The sequence below is a fragment of the Lepisosteus oculatus genome, chromosome 9, assembly GCF_040954835.1.
Source record: "Lepisosteus oculatus isolate fLepOcu1 chromosome 9, fLepOcu1.hap2, whole genome shotgun sequence".
NCBI classification, from domain to species: Eukaryota; Metazoa; Chordata; class Actinopteri; order Semionotiformes; family Lepisosteidae; genus Lepisosteus; species Lepisosteus oculatus.
Genome location: NC_090704.1, coordinates 26,130,004 through 26,151,064, shown reverse-complemented (window position 1 = coordinate 26,151,064; position 21,061 = coordinate 26,130,004). Strand labels below are relative to the sequence as shown.

At 37.7% G+C, this 21,061-nt stretch overlaps 1 protein-coding gene across 3 annotated transcripts in view; it reads right to left on the bottom strand.

The window, feature by feature from the left end:
* LOC102688387 (acyl-CoA-binding domain-containing protein 6) overlaps positions 1–20,436 on the bottom strand; it is a 69,620-nt gene extending 49,184 nt beyond the window's left edge. Inside the window, exons 1-4 of one of the 3 annotated variants that reach the window (XM_069194298.1) lie at positions 20,375–20,436; positions 19,968–20,253; positions 18,525–18,589; positions 17,475–17,571 (exon numbers count right to left, since the gene is read on the bottom strand). In XM_069194298.1, coding sequence (XP_069050399.1) covers positions 17,475–17,571; positions 18,525–18,589; positions 19,968–20,240 — 435 coding nt within the window. In that variant the 5' untranslated portion in view covers positions 20,241–20,253; positions 20,375–20,436. Of the gene's footprint in view, positions 1–17,474; positions 17,572–18,524; positions 18,590–19,967 lie in introns of all 3 variants that reach the window. The other 2 variants (XM_069194299.1, XM_069194297.1) reach the window with 2 other exon arrangements.
* Between the last annotated feature and the right edge of the window lie 625 nt (positions 20,437–21,061).

Genomic DNA, 21,061 nt, shown 5'->3' with positions numbered 1-21,061 from the left:
ATATTCTGCATAACAGATTCATGTTCATAAAGGTAACAATGTTCCCCGTCTGAAATCGGAATATGACAACATAAATTAGTCGAACTGGAGGAAGACTGCATCACAACTCGTCATATGTACTCAATAGGAAAATTATGAAAAACATTAAACTACAAGAGGCACAGAGACAAATCAGTGACAAATGAGCACTTTTATTCATTGTTGAAGCTGCTTTAGAAAAAAAAAGCATATAAAAATTATGTATATTTTCTCAGCTTTAAATCAGGCACATTGCAGAGAACAGCCCTAGAGTCTTGAGGAGGACAGTTGTAAGACATCACTGGAATCCCCCAGTGGAAAGCACAATTAACTACCCCCTCCGCTTTCAAAAACTTGAGCACCGTTTTATTTAACTTGAACCACAGACTGATTATGTTCAGACCTTAATCGCCTGCAAAATGCTTACTTTGAGTCCTGCTTATAACTATGCCAAAAGCCTGCAACTCTGTCTCAATATATCAAATGTCAATTTTAAATGTTAGTTAAAACTACATCTAGTGATTTTGTGCACCACTGGGTGCAGATTTAAACAAATTTAGGACCACTCAGTCTGAAACTTAATGCTTTCACTTAATCTGAGCCCTAGTTTTAAACAACTTAAGATGTTTATGCTTCTATCTGTGAAAATAAGCACTAATTAGCACTGACTGTAATGGATTAACTGCTTATATCTAATATATAAGCGAAATAATACATAGAAAAAGCTTCAGGGTGGATTGCCAATCATTGCCTGTAAATTACCACAACAAATAGGACTGTCGGAAGAACATGTATCATTATTTGGTGCATATAATGCATAATATAATGCACCAAATTAGATCAATGCATTCTTGGGCAGCATAGAAATTGAAATTCACAGGAATGATGTATTCCAAAGGTAATGCAGACAGAGTCAAAGCCTGAACAACCATACCCGTGCAAAGTTTTGCAGACTTAGAAGCATGGCACAGTTCAGATGACAGCAGGACTTAGATAAAGTACTTAATTCTTCAATTGTTTTTGGCATTATGTCTAAATGCTTTACATCAATGTCCATTCACCACTTCAGGCTGGGATGCAAATAAATGCATTTCTTAACAATATCCTGAAATGAGTGGCAAGGTCTTGTAAAGTCAGTATAGGGTTTCATTAATGAATACGAATAAGAGGTGTTTCAATACGCCTTTCTCAAATTAACAAATTAAAATAACATTATGCATTCATTATGTTGAGTATATTTATACTGACATCATTATCTCAAATTCAGTTCACTGAACATAGCATAACTGAAAAACTGTTAAAAGACAAAAATGGACGACATGATGTGGTGGTAAGGACACTGTGATCTTTTAAAGTTGAGCCTGGAACTGTATCTTTCTAGGGGAAAATTCCCCTCTACTTTTCTGGGGCAAAAATCTAAACAAATCCATTGCTATAGCAGTCAGCGATCTGAAATTAGACCTTTGTTTTCAGACCCTATTTCCATATCCCTCATGTGGCATTCCAAAAATACCCATTTACAACTTTACACCTCAATAACACCAAAGAAACACAACACAAGCACAATGGCAGTGAAATTCATTCAGTCTATTGTGTCTGTGGCCCACTGTTCACAAAAGCACCCACTCTGGCGGCTGGAATGGAAAACGAGAAGCAAAGCGTCATTCTTTATTTTCTGAGCCTCTGCTCCTTTGCTGTAACTGTATAATTGTCAGCTGTTACTGTATCGCCGGTCTCAGGTGAGAAGCTGTTATAATAATGGTGTATAATTTACCGGATAAATGATTTCAAAGCAAAGCTCTAAATGAAAGCAAGCCCAAGCATGCATGACAACAAGGCAGTTGCTCAACACAACTGAAAGAAGGAGACTCAAAGCACTTCCTCAAAACCTTCAGAATCGCACAGAAAGGGAGTTTCAGTGGCATGTTTCTACCATGCGTGTACCTGGAGACATCACACACAACTACAGTAGTCATCAGCTTATTCTGTTAAAGAGCCAGATATCCTCAGATCTCTTAAAGCAAGCAAGGATCCAACTAGACAATACTGGGTCGATCCACCACTGCTGATGGTGTGATGCACTGTGATGCACTCTTCTGGTTCAGAAATTCCAAACCCTTTTCCTCACAGATTTGCAAGGTACAACGCTGCAGAAGAAGCCGTATTTTGGATGAGACTTTAAACCAAGGACCGACCCACATTTTGGGCACCACAGATTCATATATTACCATTTACAAATGTGGGGGTTAGCCCTCAAGCAAAGGGAGAATCCAGAAAAGGTTTTAACTTCATGGCTTACTGATGTTCTCTAACCTTCCTCTGGATCGAAATCTGAACTACCCTGCTTCTACTCTACAAGTCAGCACTTCAGAGACATCGTTAGCTAACTTTTAAACAAATACAATTTTCCCCTAGCAACTGTCATCTATATGCCAGAGAAAGATAGACACCCAGTCACCGTCATTCACATTATCATCGTTCACGTTATCATCCTCCAGCAATGTTATTCTCTAATTTATAAAGTATAATAAGCAATGTTACATAAACATAAGTTATTTCACAATGGTATCTATTTCCATTCATGTTTTTATATATATACTGCATAGTGGATTAAACAATATGTGACGCAACATGTGGACACTAATTTTCATAGCTCTGTCAACGTCAACACAACTCCATCAATACACATTTTATGCCTAATAGTGTATTCCTGTCAGGAATATTCCTGACTTCTGTGTGAGCCTAGTGCTGAGAGAAGCAGCCATTAAACAAGGTTAATTAGTTCTCACTAAAACTTTGATTTTAAGAAATATTGTTCAGACATAATGCGGAGGGTTAGCATTAAATGAGAGAGGCTGTAATAGAATAATGGCTTCACTATAGTTTTGGAGTAGTTTTAATATGCGGAATGGTGCTTTCCTACACAGAACTATGGGGATACCATGCTACAGAATACTTTTTTAAGGAATGTGCTCTGTAGTAATACCATGGACCAATATAATAAAGCACTGTGAAACCTTGTCAGAACCACAGGAAACAGAAGCAAAACGATTTAAAACCAAAGTGCAAGTGCAAAAACCACAATAAATCCGCCAAGGTGAACTTCGTTGAGATTTAACAGGTGAATTACTGAACCTGCACAATGCATTTACACCTTTTCCTCTGTTTGGGCCTCTACAGATAACGTCAATCTGTTAACAGGTCAAGAAGAAAAACGGCCAGGTTCTGATCTGCTGGGGAGGAAATGTGTACCGTCCCTGCGACCTGACAGCACAACACTCTGTCAGCAAGCCCCCAGCCTTATAGCTCTGGTCAGGACAAAGACCTGTAGATGCTAATTGTGTTCGACAGGCACAATCATACAGCAGGCAGGAGATTAGGAGAGTGTTAATTGCGTTCAGTGGCAAAGGGAGTCAGGAGGCAGCCTGGTGTCAGGGGAGTGGGCTGTGTTTGCAGGTGGTCAGGGGTTCCCAGAGGGTGGGAGGGAGCTTCACCACAAAGGATCTCTTTCTGACAGGAGGGCTGATGAGGCATGAAATCCCATCAGCCCACGCAGGGGGCAGTTTGGTATGTAAAGAGCACACTTGTGACTGTTGTTTTGGGTGGTTGTGTTTTGTTTTAATCACAGACCACCAAGGGATCCTCCAAAGCCCAGTGATTCCAAGCTGTCATTTGTGGGTGAAACCACCCGTTGCAAAATCATTTTTAACTGGAGACCTTTCTGTTTAATGCATTCTTTTGTGGGTTTTTGTTACATTTACAGGTATTTTGGTCTCATTAACAATAAGACTAGGTGTTAAAGACTTATCAGCATCACTGTGGTTTGCAGCTATTGTGCCCCTCCTTCCTATAGCAAGGATGAACAACTGCATCCTGTTTGATTTACTTAGCTGACCATTGATTAACTCTTTAACTCACTGCTTAAAGAATTAAGGATCTGCATCAACAAGGACTAGGGAGTGGAAAGGAACAAAAATGCCCAGGCTGCACACACACTTGTGATAGAGAAACAGGATAGATCCCTATATTCAGGACTATGTAAAACCTACTGTTATTTAAGAACCTTACTATTGTGACAGATCTCTTCTTATAGCAACCCTTTGATTAAAAAAATACAGTGTAACACATGTATTGAATCTTAGGCTAAAACGTTTTCTTCTATTCTGTCTTTTAAATGCAGAATGCTTTACTCCAGGCTAATAAGATTTTGAATTGGGCACCTAGGAAATGTTAATGGTTTTCATCGGGTTCTGGACAATGTAAGGAAGGTCACAAATATGAGAAAATCATTTGGCCCACCCAGAGCATTTATTTGCTTAGCAGCCTCATTAATCTGGCAGGGCAGCCTGTTCCAGAGAAAGAGTATTCCCAGCACTCCAGTAACACATCTCATGTTTTCCTAAATATCTAGTTTTCAATCAGGCTAAAAACTACAGAGGTAAAACATTTGTATTTGAAACTATTAATCCAAATAAGAGGGACCCTTTTTTGTTTTTCAAAATGCTTGTTTTCATTTTCTCCTTATAACACTTAAGTTTCAGTGCCAGGGGAGCACAATTCCAGCCTTGAAGGTTTGAAATGTCTAAAGGTTTTCATTTCCTAACTAGCAAATTGCCATAATTATTTGCCTAAACAAACCAGATTAACCCCTGTGCCCAGGTGTTTCGGTGGTGATTTAAAGAGACCTACTGAAAAAGAACAGGTGGACTGTGGATCTCCAGCTAGTAGTTGTGCACCCTAGCACTACACCTTTACTCACAATATGCCTGGTTGAGCTTCAGTGTAGAGTAATAACATCAAGAGGCACAACTGACTTGATTTTATCAACTTATCAAGAAGGCTGGCTCTGTGTTGGGGATGAGCCTTGACCCCATGGAGGTGGTGGCTGAGAGGACAATGCTGACCAAGCTCACAGCCATCATGAACGACGCCTCTCATCCGCTTCATGGGACTGTTATTAAAAGTGGAGTACTTTTAGCAACAGACTGCTCCAGCTACGGTGTTCAAGGGAAAGTTTCCGCAGGTCGGCGGCTGTCAGGGTGTATAACGCTGCCCTAGGCTAGGACTGTTAGCCCTTCATTTGCTCGTCTATGGACAACATGTTTGCTCCATTGTACTTTTTGGACAATCAGTCTGTATAAACCTATGCACATTTTGCACATATTTTATTGTTTTTACAGTGACTATGATCATCACATTTTGCACACACCTATGTACTTATTTTTATTTGTTTATTTTGTTGTCTTTTGTTTTATAACTATTCTGATGTCTGTTTTTGCTTGTCTTGGGCTGGACTGCTGTAACACATCAATTTCCCTTTGAGATCAATAAAGTCATATCTATCTATCTTCACCGCACGTCATCTCCAGGAAAAATGCTGGGAATGACAAACCTGTATATGTCTTCATGTCACAGAAACCTTTGACTTCAACACTAAAGCACTGGGAATGAGGCTCCTGAATTACCAAACTTTATCATGACTTTAACATTTAAAATAATTACAGTGAATAAAGCTAAAAAACATTACATACCTGAAGAATGAGTAACTTTTTCTAAATTAGCATGTAACAAACACTGACGTCTAATAGAATTTAAAAGGTGGGTATGTCATTGTATAAACACTAAAACCAAAAAACATGACAAATATAATGTAATGGTGCCTAGTACTTCATTAATGTATTGTATGTGTGACCTGCTTGAAGCACATCAATCAAATCTAATAATAATAATAATAATAATAATAATAATGTTATAATAATGTTATAATAATGTTATAATAATGTTATAATAATGTTTCTTTATTAGCCCTATACAATTTCTTGCATTAGGAATGCGTCTTTTCGCATACCCCAGCTTTTCTCCATGGAGACACAGACACACAGGCAGGGAGAGAAGCTTGGGGTCAGAGCGCAGGGTCTGCCATTGTACGGCGCCCCTGGAGCAGTTAGGGTTAAGGGCCTTGCAACCTTCCAGTCACAGGCGCAGATCCTTAGCCACAGAGCCACTGCTCTAGCCCACTACAGTAATGAACCTGACACCACTGGGTTGTTGTCTTTGTAATATTCATTTGTCATGTTCATGGCTTTTGTTGTAGATAACTGCAAATATTTTTTCGGAATGTACACTTTCATGTTAAAGTTATTGCAAAAATTCTGTATTAAGTAAAATGACACTTTATGGATTTACAAATTATGCCGTTTAATATTTGTAACCAATTGGGTTGATCAACAGGGTGTCTACTGTTAAGCCTCGGGATACAGGAGTGTTGGTGCTGTTGAAAGCAAAATGAGCTGAAGACAATGCTTTGCTCCAGCTCCTGGTAGTGTGTTGTGGGATTTTGTCCCATTCCTCACATAATACCCTGGAAAAGCATGTGCCCGTTCATTGATCTCTGTTGCCCTGGATGCTAAAGTCATCCCACAGATGTTGCATGGGGCTCCATGGGTCTGGGGAGAAAGGCATCCACAGAATAACAGTCCAATTCCCAGCACCAGAGAAAACAGACGCTCCCTGAGCAGCACGAGGACATGACATTCCAGCAGGACAACAGATCGCATCAGATTGAGGTCACTGGAGGGGAAGCAAGTGTGATGCCAGGACTTCATCAATGCTGTATCATGTCCATGTAGTCAAGCTGGCATCAGTTCCTACAAGTGGAGTTCTGTAGTGACTAGACACTCCTCTCCAGACCAGCACAGTTGATAGTGATGAGCAACTCTTGGCAAGATGTGTGACTCATAGTCTGCATGATGGTAGCCTATCACTGTATGGACTACATTTCACTGTAAGATCTTGCCAGGTTAGATACCTTTTGTTTACTTACAGTTTAAAATGCACTTACTTAATCCATCTCCCAATATACTGCTGACACAAAGGTGCCTCTGTACTTCGGCATTATGCCCAGCTTGTCAATAAATTTCATAAGCTAGACACAGTGGTTCTTTTATATATGTTTTTTTCAGATAGAGGCAACTTAATGCTTATGCAGCAGTCACCATGATTCAACTGTGTTCACGGTTACTCATGATCACTGAAGTCGATAATACAAAAGATTTATTCAATATCCAAATTCTATACACTTTTTCTACAACATGCAATTTATCATATTTTTCTTTTGATGTGCAGTATACAGTATATCACTAAGTGCAATCTGAACTTCATTGCACAATGTGACTAATTTGTATATTTTTGTCTACATTGGTTCTCATAGAATAGAACTTTTTGCTTTTTTAAAACTGAGCTCCAGAACTTTTTTTTGTTTTTATTGTTCCTTTTTGTAAAACAAAACTAAAAGTGCTCAAAAGCCAATACAATCCTAATGGACTATGGCACATGACAAAAGGTGATTTATATAACTACAGATGCAGCCATTCAAAATGAGCGGGGTACGCTGCGGTACAACGCGGTAGGCATATCGCATCAAATACCGTCATAACACGTCATTTCACGTCATACCGCCCTTTACCGTATGCAAATTATATTATGTTAATAGTATCCGGAATCACCTTGTAAAACCGGCAGGTGGAGCTAATAAAGCTTAACCTATCATGTACAGCATTTGAGTTGTCACCGGAAAACACCTGGTTTCGAATCCTGATCACTGCTGAAGGACAATCTTTACTCAGTTAAGAATTTAAGTTGTATGCTCTTTAGACTTTTAAATTTAAACTGTGTATTACACCATGTTAATCATCAGACATTAAAAAGTTAGTATATTTTATGAAATCAAGATTGCTCAGTTGGACAAGAGTACACAACCTACCACCTTTATAATAAATATTTTAATAATGCAGAAATATTTTATGCATCAAAGCCTTTACCGAGATATTTCTAATAGTATTTATAATGAATGACTTTGGACAAACTCAAAGTATTACCCTGGTCCACATTCTTTGTAATCGTCTTTGTAAACGAAAATACTTTATTTTTTCATTGACAAAAAGTAATACCACAGCATTTCCTTGATCCGATCACGCATTCGTTTCCAATCATACAAAGTAAGTCTTGAGAATCTCCAATTCACCATGCCTTTCACATGCTCATAAAAGATATGAATTTAGGAACATAAACAGATCACTGTATGTAAACTATACTGTATATGGCTGGTCTTGGTAGTTTAAAGAACAAATACACACCAGTATTCCATTTCTCCCTAAACATTTTAAGCATCAAAGTCTTACATGTGGTTATTTCAGAAATGTTCTGACCATATTATTGTAGGTTTATATACTTTGTGAAAATTGATCGTTTTAACCTTTCTGCGAATACGCTCGTTATCGGAGTAAACAAAAGCATACTTTTAGAATTTGATTAATACGGAATATAATATGGAATCGCGTATCTAAATAAATTAATAACGATATAATTATATTCATGTACTGTTGCACAAACAGTAGTATAAGACTTTCCATTGATATCTGTATTGCTGTTTCACTGCTTGACACATCACTTTCTGTGGTGTGATATAATATTTGTTATAATAATAATATTTGCTATTTTAGTTTTGCAAAGAAATGTTTATTTGTTAAAAGAAAACTCATGGCGACAGCTGGGCTTGTACCTCCGACCTCAGGGTTATAAGTCAGTCACTTAAGCCATCACGCCACCAATGCAATCACATGACACAGCGACACACGAAAGTCACAGTGAAACAGCCATACACATACCAATAGAAAGTCTTATACTACTGTTTGTGCAACAGTACATGAATATAGTTATATTATTATTAATTTATTTAGATGCGCGAATCCATCTTATATTCCCTATTAATCCAATTCTAAAAGTAAAATATCAGTAAAGTTAAAATATCACTTTTCTCACAAAGTATATAAACAATATGGTCAGAAGGAGCAAGTAAAAACATTTCCAAAATAATAATTAAATTCTGAAAAGTAAGAGCGCAAGTATTCATGGAAAATGGTAATCACTTAACTTTGAATGTTTTGCGATATTTAGAAAGACCAACAGTCAATTTAGTGTCGATAATATTTATTGGCAGTAATAATATCAGTAGCAGTTTGAAATTATTCGTTGTTGTTAATAAATGACTTCGCTTTGAACATGTTGTGATATTTAGAAATATAAAAAATGTTCAATATAGTGCCCATAATATTTGATATTTTAGTTTTTCAGGGAAATGTTTATTTGTTAAAAGAAAACTCATGGCAACAGCTGGATTTGAACTCTCGCCCTCAGCCTTATAAGCCAGTCACTTCAGCCATCACGCACCAGAAACAGACACGTATCAAGTACTGAAACAGCCATACACATATCAATAGAAAGTCTTATACTACTGTTTGTGCAACAGTACATGAATATAGTTATACTGTTATTAATTTCTTTAGCTAGCTATGCAATTCCATATTATATTCCCTATTAATCAAATTCTAAAAGTATGCTTTTGTTTACTCCGAAACGAGCGTATTCTCAGAAAAGGTTAAAACAATCCATTTTCACAAAGTACTTAAACACACAGCAATATGGTCAGAAAGAGGACGTAAAAACATTTCCAAAATAACCACATGTAAGACTTTGATGCTTAAAATGTTTAGGGAGAAATGGAATACTGGTGTGTATTTTTTCTTTAAACTACCAATACCAGCAATATACAGTTTACATAATATGTTTATGTTACTAAATTAATATCGTTTATGACATTCAGATGCGTTATGCTCCTATTCGTTTTATGCTCAGCTACTACAATTTCTCTTTAGTTGTAAAATTCCATATATATATTCAATACTAAGCGGATTGAAACGTGCACAGTAAAGAGATTAAATTATTAAATCTTTTCACTACCGACCAATGCACACGAGTGCCCCTTTTGGTCATTTTGGCCAGCCAATCACGTACCGCGGTACGGCGCGGGGGCTTGTGCATAGTTGCGTGCGGTATGGGGTTTGTACCGCGAACTTTGAATGGCTGCATCTGTATTCAATTAGGTTTTCATTTTGAAATGTAAAATTGTTACTTTGAAATTAAGACACCAGCCAAATGAAGTCAAATCACATCATGGGTCTCAGAGAATCTAAGCAATAGTTTTAAGTCTTTCTGTCATTACTATTGTTAATGTGTTTTGCTGTAGTTAAACATTGTTTTCATGTCTTGTGACTTACTGCCACCTGCTGGCAAAACCTGCGCTGGAAAGGTTGGATCTTCCCCACTCAGCCAGGTTCACTCCTGTTGTGTGATACAGCTCAGGCATTTTTAGAGATCTCTTTAAATCAACTAAAATAAACTAAATTGAACTAAAAATGAATGAAATATTGAAATTGAATTAAACTAGAAATAATTAGTTCAATTAAGCATGTTTCATTAGGCTATTATGATATATTATTGTATTGTTCAGAAAAAGTTAATGAAAGTAGCTGTCCTGTAATTTTCTAATGTTACTGTTAAAATGGAAGTTAATGCCGTTTCAGGGAGCCTTGCTCTTAGGTACAAAAATGAACATTTAATTTCACTGAAAAACAAAAATTCATGGAGGAGACATTCCACATAAAGTGATCATCTTTTTCTTTTCTCATTCACTGGAGGGAAAAAGGCACTATATACATAAACAGTTAAATAAACATGATTTTATTTTCTAAAGAAAGATTTTTGGGTATATTGTGCATACAGTAATGTACTTGAAGTAGTTCAGGTGGGTAGCTGCGTCAGCATGCGTAGGCTGGAAAGAAACAAGTAATAGGTTTATTCCATGCTGAAAAGAGAAGAAAGAAAACAACATTTCGGCCGTGGAGCCTTCTTCAGGTGCTACCTGCTCACACCTGAAGTCACACCTGAAGAAGGCTCCACGGCCGAAATGTTGTTTTCTTTCTCACACCTAAAGAAGGCTCCACAAACGAAATGTTGTTTTCTTTCTTCTCTTTTCAGCATGAAATAAACCTATTACTTGTCCCAGTAATGTCCTTGTTCATTTTGGAAACCAACTTGATTTCTGTCTCTTACTTAATCACGGATGGAAAATTTGCTTTGCAGGCTGGTAAAGACATAACACATAATACATTTATAGACATAACACATTACCCAAGACATTTAAACACTATATATTTAACTGATGTATGGTGAGAAAGAAAACCAATATACAGTGTAGTTCATAAGTATTTGGACAGTGACACACTTTTTGGCTCTGTACTCCAGCACATTGGATTTGAAATAAAGCAATGACAATGAGGTTAAAGTGCAGAATGTGATGACTTCCTTCCATCTGGATGTTGATTTAGATGGCCAAGATTCTAGACCAATAGAACTGTCATCTTTTATTCACAGTTATCTACCTGCTCAATTTAGACAATTTTGTTTATAATGCAGTCCGTAAGTATTTGGACAGTGACACAATTTTTCTTGTTTTGGCTCTGTACTCCAGCACATTGGATTTGAAATAAAGCAATGACAATGAGGTTGAAGTGCAGAATGTCAGCTTTAATCGAGGGTATTTACATCTACTGTATATTGGGTGAACCATATAGGAATCACAGCCCTTTTTACACATAGTCCCCCCATTTCATGGGACAAAAAGTAATTAGACACATTAACGTAATCTTAAATAAAACTTGGCATGTTTGCAAATCCTTTGCAGTTGATGACTGCCTGAAGTCTACGACCCATAAACATCACCAGACGTTGGGTATCTTTCCTGGTGAATCTCTGCCAGGCCTGTAATGTAGCCATTTTCAGTGCTGGAGTACAGAGCCAAAACAAGAAAAATTGTGTCACTGTCCAAATACTTACGGACTGCATTATAAACAAAATTGTCTAAATTGAGCAGGTAGATAACTGTGAATAAAAGATGACAGTTCTATTGGTCTAGAATCTTGGCCATCTAAATCAACATCCAGATGGAAGGAAGTCAAATTCACTGTTCAAGGGGTGGTCATGACAATCAATGATTATATTGGCCTTTAGCACTATTTGCTTGATGTAGTTGTCTGAAAGCTGTAGTTGTTGTACACCAATAATTTTGCTAGCTAGCTTCACAATCCTGCTCAGTCTGGTTTTATTATACCCATATGAATGAATGTTAAGACGGATTCAAAGAAAGTGCTAAAGAATAAAGTCATTGTTGTACACGCATTAAAAGAGCAGATTTGTCTTAGGAAGAACTACCACTGTTGTCTCTTTTTACATATGGAATCTGTTTTTTCCTCAAAGGCTATTTGTAATCAACAACAGTGCCAAGATATTTGTAACTGTTGACAATTTCAATTTCTTGCTCTTCAATAACTGTTGGTTTTGCAGCTGGTGGTTGCTTTCTCTAATCAATGATCATGTCTTTGGTTTCTTACACACTTTGCTGAATGAAGGAGCTGTTACACCAATCAACAAAATAACCCACGACAGGCCAATGATCAATGTCTGTGTCTTGAAGGAGACGGAAAATGACAAGTCATCAGCAAACCTAATGATGAGCCTGTCCACTAAAGGGCTCCTACAGCTGTCTGTTTACAGAATGTTCAGGATAGGGGACAGCACACAGCCCTGAGGAGACCCCATGGAAGAACAAAGCTGCCCTGATATAAGACCACTTACCCTCACTCTTTGTGATCTGTTGGTCAAAAAGTCTAAGATCCAGACTACAAAATTAAAGTCCAGAATAAAACTTGAGAGTAATCGCTTCACTAACAAGCATGGTTAAATGGTGCTAAAGCCTGATCCGAAATCTACTGTTTAAATCAATCTCTGGCATGTGTCTTGGGACCTTTCAGATGTGAATTAATTAATAAGAGATTCAGTAATGTTAGGGTAGCATCTTTGACCAGCAGGTGCTCTAAGTGGTGGGGAACATGCCTTTTAACAATTTTCTCAGATCATTTTATAACTAAAGAGGACAATACCACTGCTCTGAAATCATTTAGTGTCTTGGGGCAATTGTGCTTTTCAAGTGGCATGACTGTTGCCTGTTTCCCCAATTCTGGGTAATTTCTGCTGATCCATACACATATTGAAAACATAATGAAATACATGACAGAACTGCTCAGCACATAACCTCAGTACCTGTTCACTGAGTTTATGAGGTCTGAGACTTTTCCTGACTTTTCTTGAAAATGTCTTGTTGAGTATCACCTTGAGTTACATTGAGCATCAAATTCAACCTTGGTGTTGGCAGCGTGCTTCTCTTTAAAACTAAAGCAATGTTTGTCAAATGTATGTTAAAGATGCAAGAGGCAGAACAGACAAATGTTAAGAGCACAGAAGTTAAAAGTCGCCACTACATTTGTTTCACATTATATGCATTAAAAGATGCTACCATGGGACATGTAAAAGTCAAACTGAAGAGACAATGGCAATAAAGCTCTAGCAAGTAAACATACAGTATAGTAATTACCTTCTGGAGAAGGATCAAGTCACCCTTGATAAGAGTATCTCCTAAGCTTCAAATTTCGGTATTCTGGAGAAGTTATAATGCAGAGAACTTCATAACAATATCAGCTCTAATATCCATATGGCTGTCACTTAATCTTTTCTTGCACTGCATAAATTAATTACTATTACTGCAATTATTACTTGATAAATAATGTCTTTGTGTAGTGCTTTTCATCCAAGAGATCCCAAAATGGTTTACATACAGAAAGGTGACACCCAGGCAACCATTATGCACCAGCAGTCCAACTACACAGTGGGTAGAGAAATTCAAATTCATTTAATTTAATTAAAAGAGTAATTTAGGCAAATAAGAATGGGCCAGCCCAAAGAGGAGTTCCACTGGGGTTCCACTGGTGAATGCCACAGACCTTTAAAGCTCGAGTAGCAGGACCTTGAACTGTTGCTCCATTCAAAGGACAGCATGGTAGTCTGTCAACATGCTGAGGCACTGGTTTAAAACTTCTGATTCAAAAGGAAAAGTGCCACCTACTGATTCACCAACACCACTTAAAGCAACAACTTTAGAGGTCTCCCTTCCCTGTACTCACCAGATCCAGTCCTTGTTAAGCTTCTGAGATCTGGCCAATTCAGGCAACAAGCCAGCAATGCTGCTGTCATTCTTTAAGCATCTTAATGTCAGAGAAGAAATATTGAATTTAGACGTTTATCCAAATTATTCCAGTGCTGACCACGAATAGTGCAGATCAGTGCTCAGCACTTCTGTTCTTTTAGCTGTAAGAAGTATTATTGACTAAGGCTTTAGCCATCACTATCTGTGAACGTCCAGTTCAGTCAGTTGTAGCAATTTGTTAATCTGTCTTATCACCAACTGTCACAGACAACTAGCTTCACATACAGTGACACAATGTCTACAACATGAGTAATGACAGAATCTGAGAATTTAAATGTCATTAAAAACTCATTCTTCCTTGTCTAATCTGTTCCAGTTATCCATTTCTATGTTAGAAATACACACCTCGGGTTAGGTAATATGCGACTTACGTGATTTAGGTCAATAGTTAATTCCGCGTTATGAACATTTTGCGTTCCTCATCTACATTGCCACAGCTGCCACCTCGCGGTGATCTTCGTTCCCTCTCTCTCCCTCAGCCTTCAGTCTTACTTCGTACTGGCTACTGCTCGGTTGCTAAAACAATTTTCACTGTTTCTGAAACATTTTCTTGTGTTTGTGACTTCAGTGATATTGTAATCATGATTGGAAAGAGGCGAGCAGATGCTAAGAGTGCACAACCCATGCGCAAAACGCAGGAAAATAGATTTAGAGATGAAAATGAAAATGATAAAGAAACATGAAGGTGGACAAAACTTAGCGGCAAGAGCACGAGAACTCGGTCTCTCAGTGTCAACAGTGAATGCAACTGTAAAGGTTGCTGCCCGTATCAAAGAACATGTGAAAGGATCTGCCCCTTTAAAGTCAACAATAATAACGAAACAGAGCTCTGGTACTATATGACTGAACGCACAACGCAACAACCGACAACTTCATAGCCTTCCACAACGCACGAGTCGTGCGCTGCCTCAGCTGCTGACGAAACTGATGATGATGATGTGTTGTCTCTTGTCACCCCCAACTAAAACGCTGCCTACATTAAGCTACAATGATACAAAATATTTCTTGGTTATTTTATTCAATTTTTTTTATTGATATCACATTACGTTATAAATTATAGAGCTTAACTTCTTGTATGCATCGTATGAAAAAAAATGACAGAAAACCTCTATAACATGTTCATTGACAAAACGATGTACTATTCAGTACTGGAATTTATTTTCTATTTATAGAACACTGCATTAATTATTATTGAACTGAATTTTCTATGTGTGCTTCATATGAAAGAAACTGACCGAAATAACATCATATGTTCACTGACATACTGATGTACTGTACTGTACTGCAACTCAATTCTAATTGCATCTGGTATCTAATGAGCTCTTTGAACCTCTTCAGTTGGAGTCTAGATACACACTACAGAAACTACCATTGTTAAGTCAGTTAATGATTTTCCAGTGACTTCTGGATCACTTAATGTGCTTTTTATTCAACTAAAATGCTGCTGGTGTCAATCACAGTCCCACACTGGATCACATGGAAACTTATCTTGGGATATCTGGCACATCCCTTCCTTGGTTTAGCTCTATTTATCAATAGCACAACTAGAAACAAATTCATAAATCCTAGTTAAAAGTGATGTTATTGCACTAACCCGAGGTATTACATAGAGATTTGTACTGGAAACTTAACTATTTAATATTTGTACACTGGCTCTTGGGCAAAGTTTTTACCATTATGGGCTTGGGTTTCACTGCTATCCTGCTGACAGATTAATTTGAAAATCAAATTGGATTACTACTATTCTGGTTTCTGTACTTTACAGGAGTCTGTCTGAAATTAAGATATAGATACAACAGAACATTTCTGAAAGTAAACCGTGACAAGACTGATATTAGCTCAACAGCTGAAAAATTAATGCTATAACATTGATATATGCCATTAGTTTTTTGTGTATTATGTGTACTACTATAAGGAGCTTTGAGGGTTATTTAAAAACACTCAAAAATTAACATTATACTATTATTATTGTCCTTCAATGCATAGTCATGAGAATTGTGAAGAGAGAAAATCTCGCAATACTGCACTCACCACTCTGGGCAAGTTGTCAAATTTGCCAAGCATGAACTGCGACTAATAGCACCAATGATCATAAGAGACGCTGACACATCGAGGCCACTCTGCGTGGCCTCTATGAACTGGGCTGTTAAATCTACACAAGAGCTAATGCTGAGTTCAAACAATTTGAATTCCTTAATGCCATATCCTCTTCATTAAAGTCCAGGCACTACTGTTTTGTAAATCCTTTAGTCACTTCAAAATTGATACCCAAAATATAAACAAATAATTGTTCCACATAGACATGGAATACTTGTTTATTCTGAAATATAACTGTTCTATCTACATACACTTCACACTTTAAACTATAAATCCCACCATTTTCTAACTGCTTTTTCCAATACAGGGTTGCAGGGGAGCTGCAGCTTATCCTGGCATGCAGTGAGCGCAAGGTGGTATACACGCTGGAGGGGACACCAGTCTATCACAGGACACACACAGATAGACACACACAACCTCACACCAAGGCCAATTGTCCCAGAAGCCAATTAACTACCAGCGTGTCTTTGGACTGTGGGGGAAAACCCACGCAAACATGGGGAGAGCATACAAACTCCATGCAGACAGCACCCCAGGTCTGGAATTGAACTCAGGGCCCCAGTGCTACATGGCAGAAGCGCTATCCACTCCACACCCATGCTGGCCCTTTATATAGATTTTAATTTTCTTTTGATTGTGTTCCAGAGTACTTATTCTCAGTAGTCATAAAGGTAAGACAATGCATACTGAAAAATTATTTTATTTTCTTAAATATAGCATAAAAGGGACAACAGTGAACACTAAATCCCTGATCCACCCCTCTTCATATTATACTCACTGGATATATATGGCATACAGTATATATGGGGAAACAGCCAAGTCCTGTCAGCTGCAAGTGGGCAGGGATGTTTTTGGTAACATTTGGTAGAAAACAGACCTTTTGCTCTTTGAGTAAGTAAAACATGCTGCTATCTGATTCTGTGATTTTTTTTAAGGAGCATATTTGTGATTTTTAAAGTGGGCCTAAGATTCTGATCATTAATATTCATGTTTTGTTTAGGTAAGATGACGGTCACTATCATTGTTGCTGTGTTGAGAGAGGTTAATGTTACAAATTACTGCCAGAATTACTTCAGTATACAAACTACCAAGAACTGAAAAACGCAAGAGAGGTTACAGACACAAGTGAGCTGCTCAAGTGACCGTATTCATTAGGTTGCTAGTAGCTAGTAGTTTACTGATGAATCAGGTGAAACTGTCTCTTGTACTGTAGGAATCCTAGGAACAGGTTTATCTCTAGAACAAATCTGACAGCTTGTCCCAGAGACAGTTTGCCCTCTCAATGCATGACATCATCCTGGCGCCCAAAAGCTGACACCAAACAAATAGCAGGTTTAAGTGATATTGAGTCAGAAGTCCCTACCTTCTGGCTTCCTTCTGGGTCCAGCGAATGCACACACGTTATATACTCCTGCATGGCCTGTTCTTTGCTCATGTCCCCAAGCTGCTTCCAGGCCTGCCTGCAACATCACAGCACAATGTGTAACCCATCAGCAGCCTTACAGAGCCCAGCTGGTAGAAACCACACTCTTAACCGCTTTTCAGTAGGGCAAATGTTTTGTTTTCTATTTTTTATACAGATCGGCAAGGAGACTGTGAATGCTAGAACTCAGCTTCTCGGGTATGTAATCTAGTCATAGTCTATCCCATAAGTTGACTGACAGATCTTACTTGCCTAGGATGTTATTTAGCCTTTAACAACTGAAATCCTACTTACAGTCCCTGGTCTGTTGGGTTTCTTACAAACACTATAAAAGTTCGCACATTTACCTTTCTTTTTTTCTGGACAACACTGAAACCTATATTTAGTGTGGGTTTGTGGACTCACACAGATTTGTCTCTTGCCTCGTGTAACTTAAAATGAGTTTGTGCACAATAATTGAGCTATCGCTTACTTAAAGGAATACATATTCAACAACTGAAAAGGTACCAATATCAATGAGAAGAAGCAAACTTTAAGAATATGATTAGCTAGTCATCATGTGAACACAGGATAACAATGGCTGTTTCAAACAACAAATCCACTGGAATTTAACTGTATTCCTATTTTAAATTCACAGTGGCAATATGCTCCCTGTGTGAAATATGATTCAATTTATTTTTTAAATGTGCTTGATATGATATATATAGAGATATATATTTTATTACCCTGTTCATTTATGCCAACTGCTTATTTCTAAATTTTGCATATAAATAATGTATGTAACTCAGTATATGTGGCCAGTAGGTTTGTCAGTAATACAAAATGTTTGGAGAATACCAGGAGAAATAATGTCACAGATGCAATGTAGTACTACTACAAGGAGGTACTGTAGATGGATTATGCTTATAATCACAATGTAGTTATACAAACAATTATCTAAGAAGACAGTTTCCAATTAAACCAGTTTACCTGTAATTCATTCTAACTTACCATTTCCTTTGTCCTTCAAAGTCGAAGAACCCTGGTTTTGCTGTGTTACATGTTCCAACTTTGACCTAAAAAGTCAAACCAGATAGAATTTGAAATCTGAAATAAAGTTTTATCACATACAATTAATTTACAGTTTCTATTGCTAGAAAGCATCATCATAAAGTGCTTAACAAATTTTAGTCCAAGCTGCAAACATTGTACTGTATCAAGATTATGAAAACAATGTTTGAGGTCATTCTGCAGGAAATACAGGACTGAATTTAAAAATAGCAGTAAGAAGGTGAAAACTTTTTTAAAAAATCTTATTTTAAGCACTTTCTACAAATTTCAGGAATTAAGAGAAAGAAAAAATAAGCACTGAAGTGAACAAATATAACAATTATTATTCAAGACAAAACTGGTTAAAGAATGTATTAAGCGATGTCGATCTCATGAAGCAGAGCAAGTCCTGAACTTCTATTCTCCTGTACGTCACAAGAGCTTGCTGCCATCAGCAGCACGGAAAGAGAACATTTTGAGATAATGCTCAAAATGAGAATGTGTCCTTGGAAACACAAACAGTGTGTGATGTAATTGCCTTTATCGTTGCTCATTTTATTCAATTTAAATAGGTCAGCATGTCTCAGATAGGCGTATTTGGCTCAAATAAGGACTAACGTTCAAATATGAATTTGCATTTACAGACTGGATTCACATCTTGTTACTGCTACTTCCAAATTCTCCAGACCAGAGCTGCTTTCCAATCTGATTCCTACACATTTAGTAGCTTACAATCATAGTACTTATCCCTGTGTCACATGTTTTTATCATGCCAGTGAAAACTCTATTATTGGTGTCCACACAAATATCTTTTAAAATAGCTGTGTAAAGTATTTATTTCTGCACTATACATTTTCCATATCTTATGTCACGCGAGAGTTTGTTTTCATTAACGATTTTAAAGCACTTTCATATTCCTCACATTAAAATTGCGAATTTAAACAGGTATCATCCAAGTCTTCTGCCGATCAAATCTTCGTCCTCAAATCTTTGACGACTTCAAAGATGTCATTAGGAAATTGCTTCTTGCTAGTTGTTGTCTTGAAGATGTAAAGTGGGAACTTTCCCCAGTCACAGACTTCAAGAAAAGCAACAACAAGTCAACCCGTTGTTGCGCACAAATTGCGACTTCAGAAAAGTCGTTTTGTACACTTCTATTCAACGTTCGTCAGTTTAAACGATCCCTTGGGAAACTAGAAAATATTGCTAGTGGTTTCTACATTCAAACGTACTCAGTATTTTATAAACACGAAGGTCGCCAACTACATGACAGCAGCTGATTATGCACATGCTGAGTGCACATTTTTAAGGTTTCAAACTAATTGATCCTGAGCCCGAAAACACACCAAACACGTCTTTGCTTCAGTTTATTAAAGAGTTGCCAAAGGTTTGGGGTTGCTTTACCTGTTTATACCTGGCGTACAGGTAAAGCAGCTGTTCTCTGCTCGCTGTCTGCACCAGTCCACGGAGCCGCTCAGCTGCCGCTTCAAACTCGGCTTCGAGCTCCGTCTCTTCCAGGCGATACCCCAGGTCACCAGCACCGCAACCTTCCTCCCCGAGACCCAAGTCTGAATCCGAATCTGAACCACCGAGCGGCTCTCCTGTGTCTGGCCGAGCCGGGTCGGTACCTGAACCCGTAGCAGAGTCGGGGGAAGACGATGGAGAGCGAGACGCCATATTTGGAGTATGTCTATAAATATAAATGTTATAATCGTAGTTTGTATTTCTCGAATAATCTAAATCGATCTCCAGGAAGACAAATTATATTAAAATTACTATCTACTGCAGACAGTATCAAGATGCTGGCTAACCGTTTCGGGACTTGTTGCTCACCGCGGTCCGTTAACCGTTCGCTCCCCTAAGCGGTCCGAATGGAAACCAAAAACAGACTAGATAAGTTCCTAGTCCATATATATACACACAGTATAGATGGAAAAAAGAAACGCAACATTTTCTGGAATGAGAATACTATAGTTATAGCTTATGTACTTTCACAAAAAGTTGGCAATTTATTTTAAGCCCTCTGACCAACAATACAGCTTGTGCAGTGAGGCATTGCAACTTCCCAATCACACATAAGTTCATTAGGTGCACTTGTTGGTGCACAGTAGAACGTTGATAGTTCATCTGGCTTGCCTGGTTTTTCAGTAGCCAATTCATTCATGTACTGTATCTAGTCTAACCCTTTCTTCTAGGACATCAGGATATCGGCGTCCACATCATAGTTGGGATGTTTGTTCCAGGCCCCAAACCCTTTGAATAAAAATATGCATTTCCCTGTTTGGTAGATTATTTAAACCTCTTATATATTTTTAAAAATCCAAATAGTTTCCCCTAGTTCGTGCTGCACTACTAAATCTTATAAAGTGCACTACTGTAGGTCAGTAGCTTTGAGGATTTTGAATACTTACAGTAAATCAGGTCTTGCTATAACTATGAATAGAATTATGAAGGCTAAGACTGTTTTATTTTTTTAATGGTGTAGTACACCAATAAGA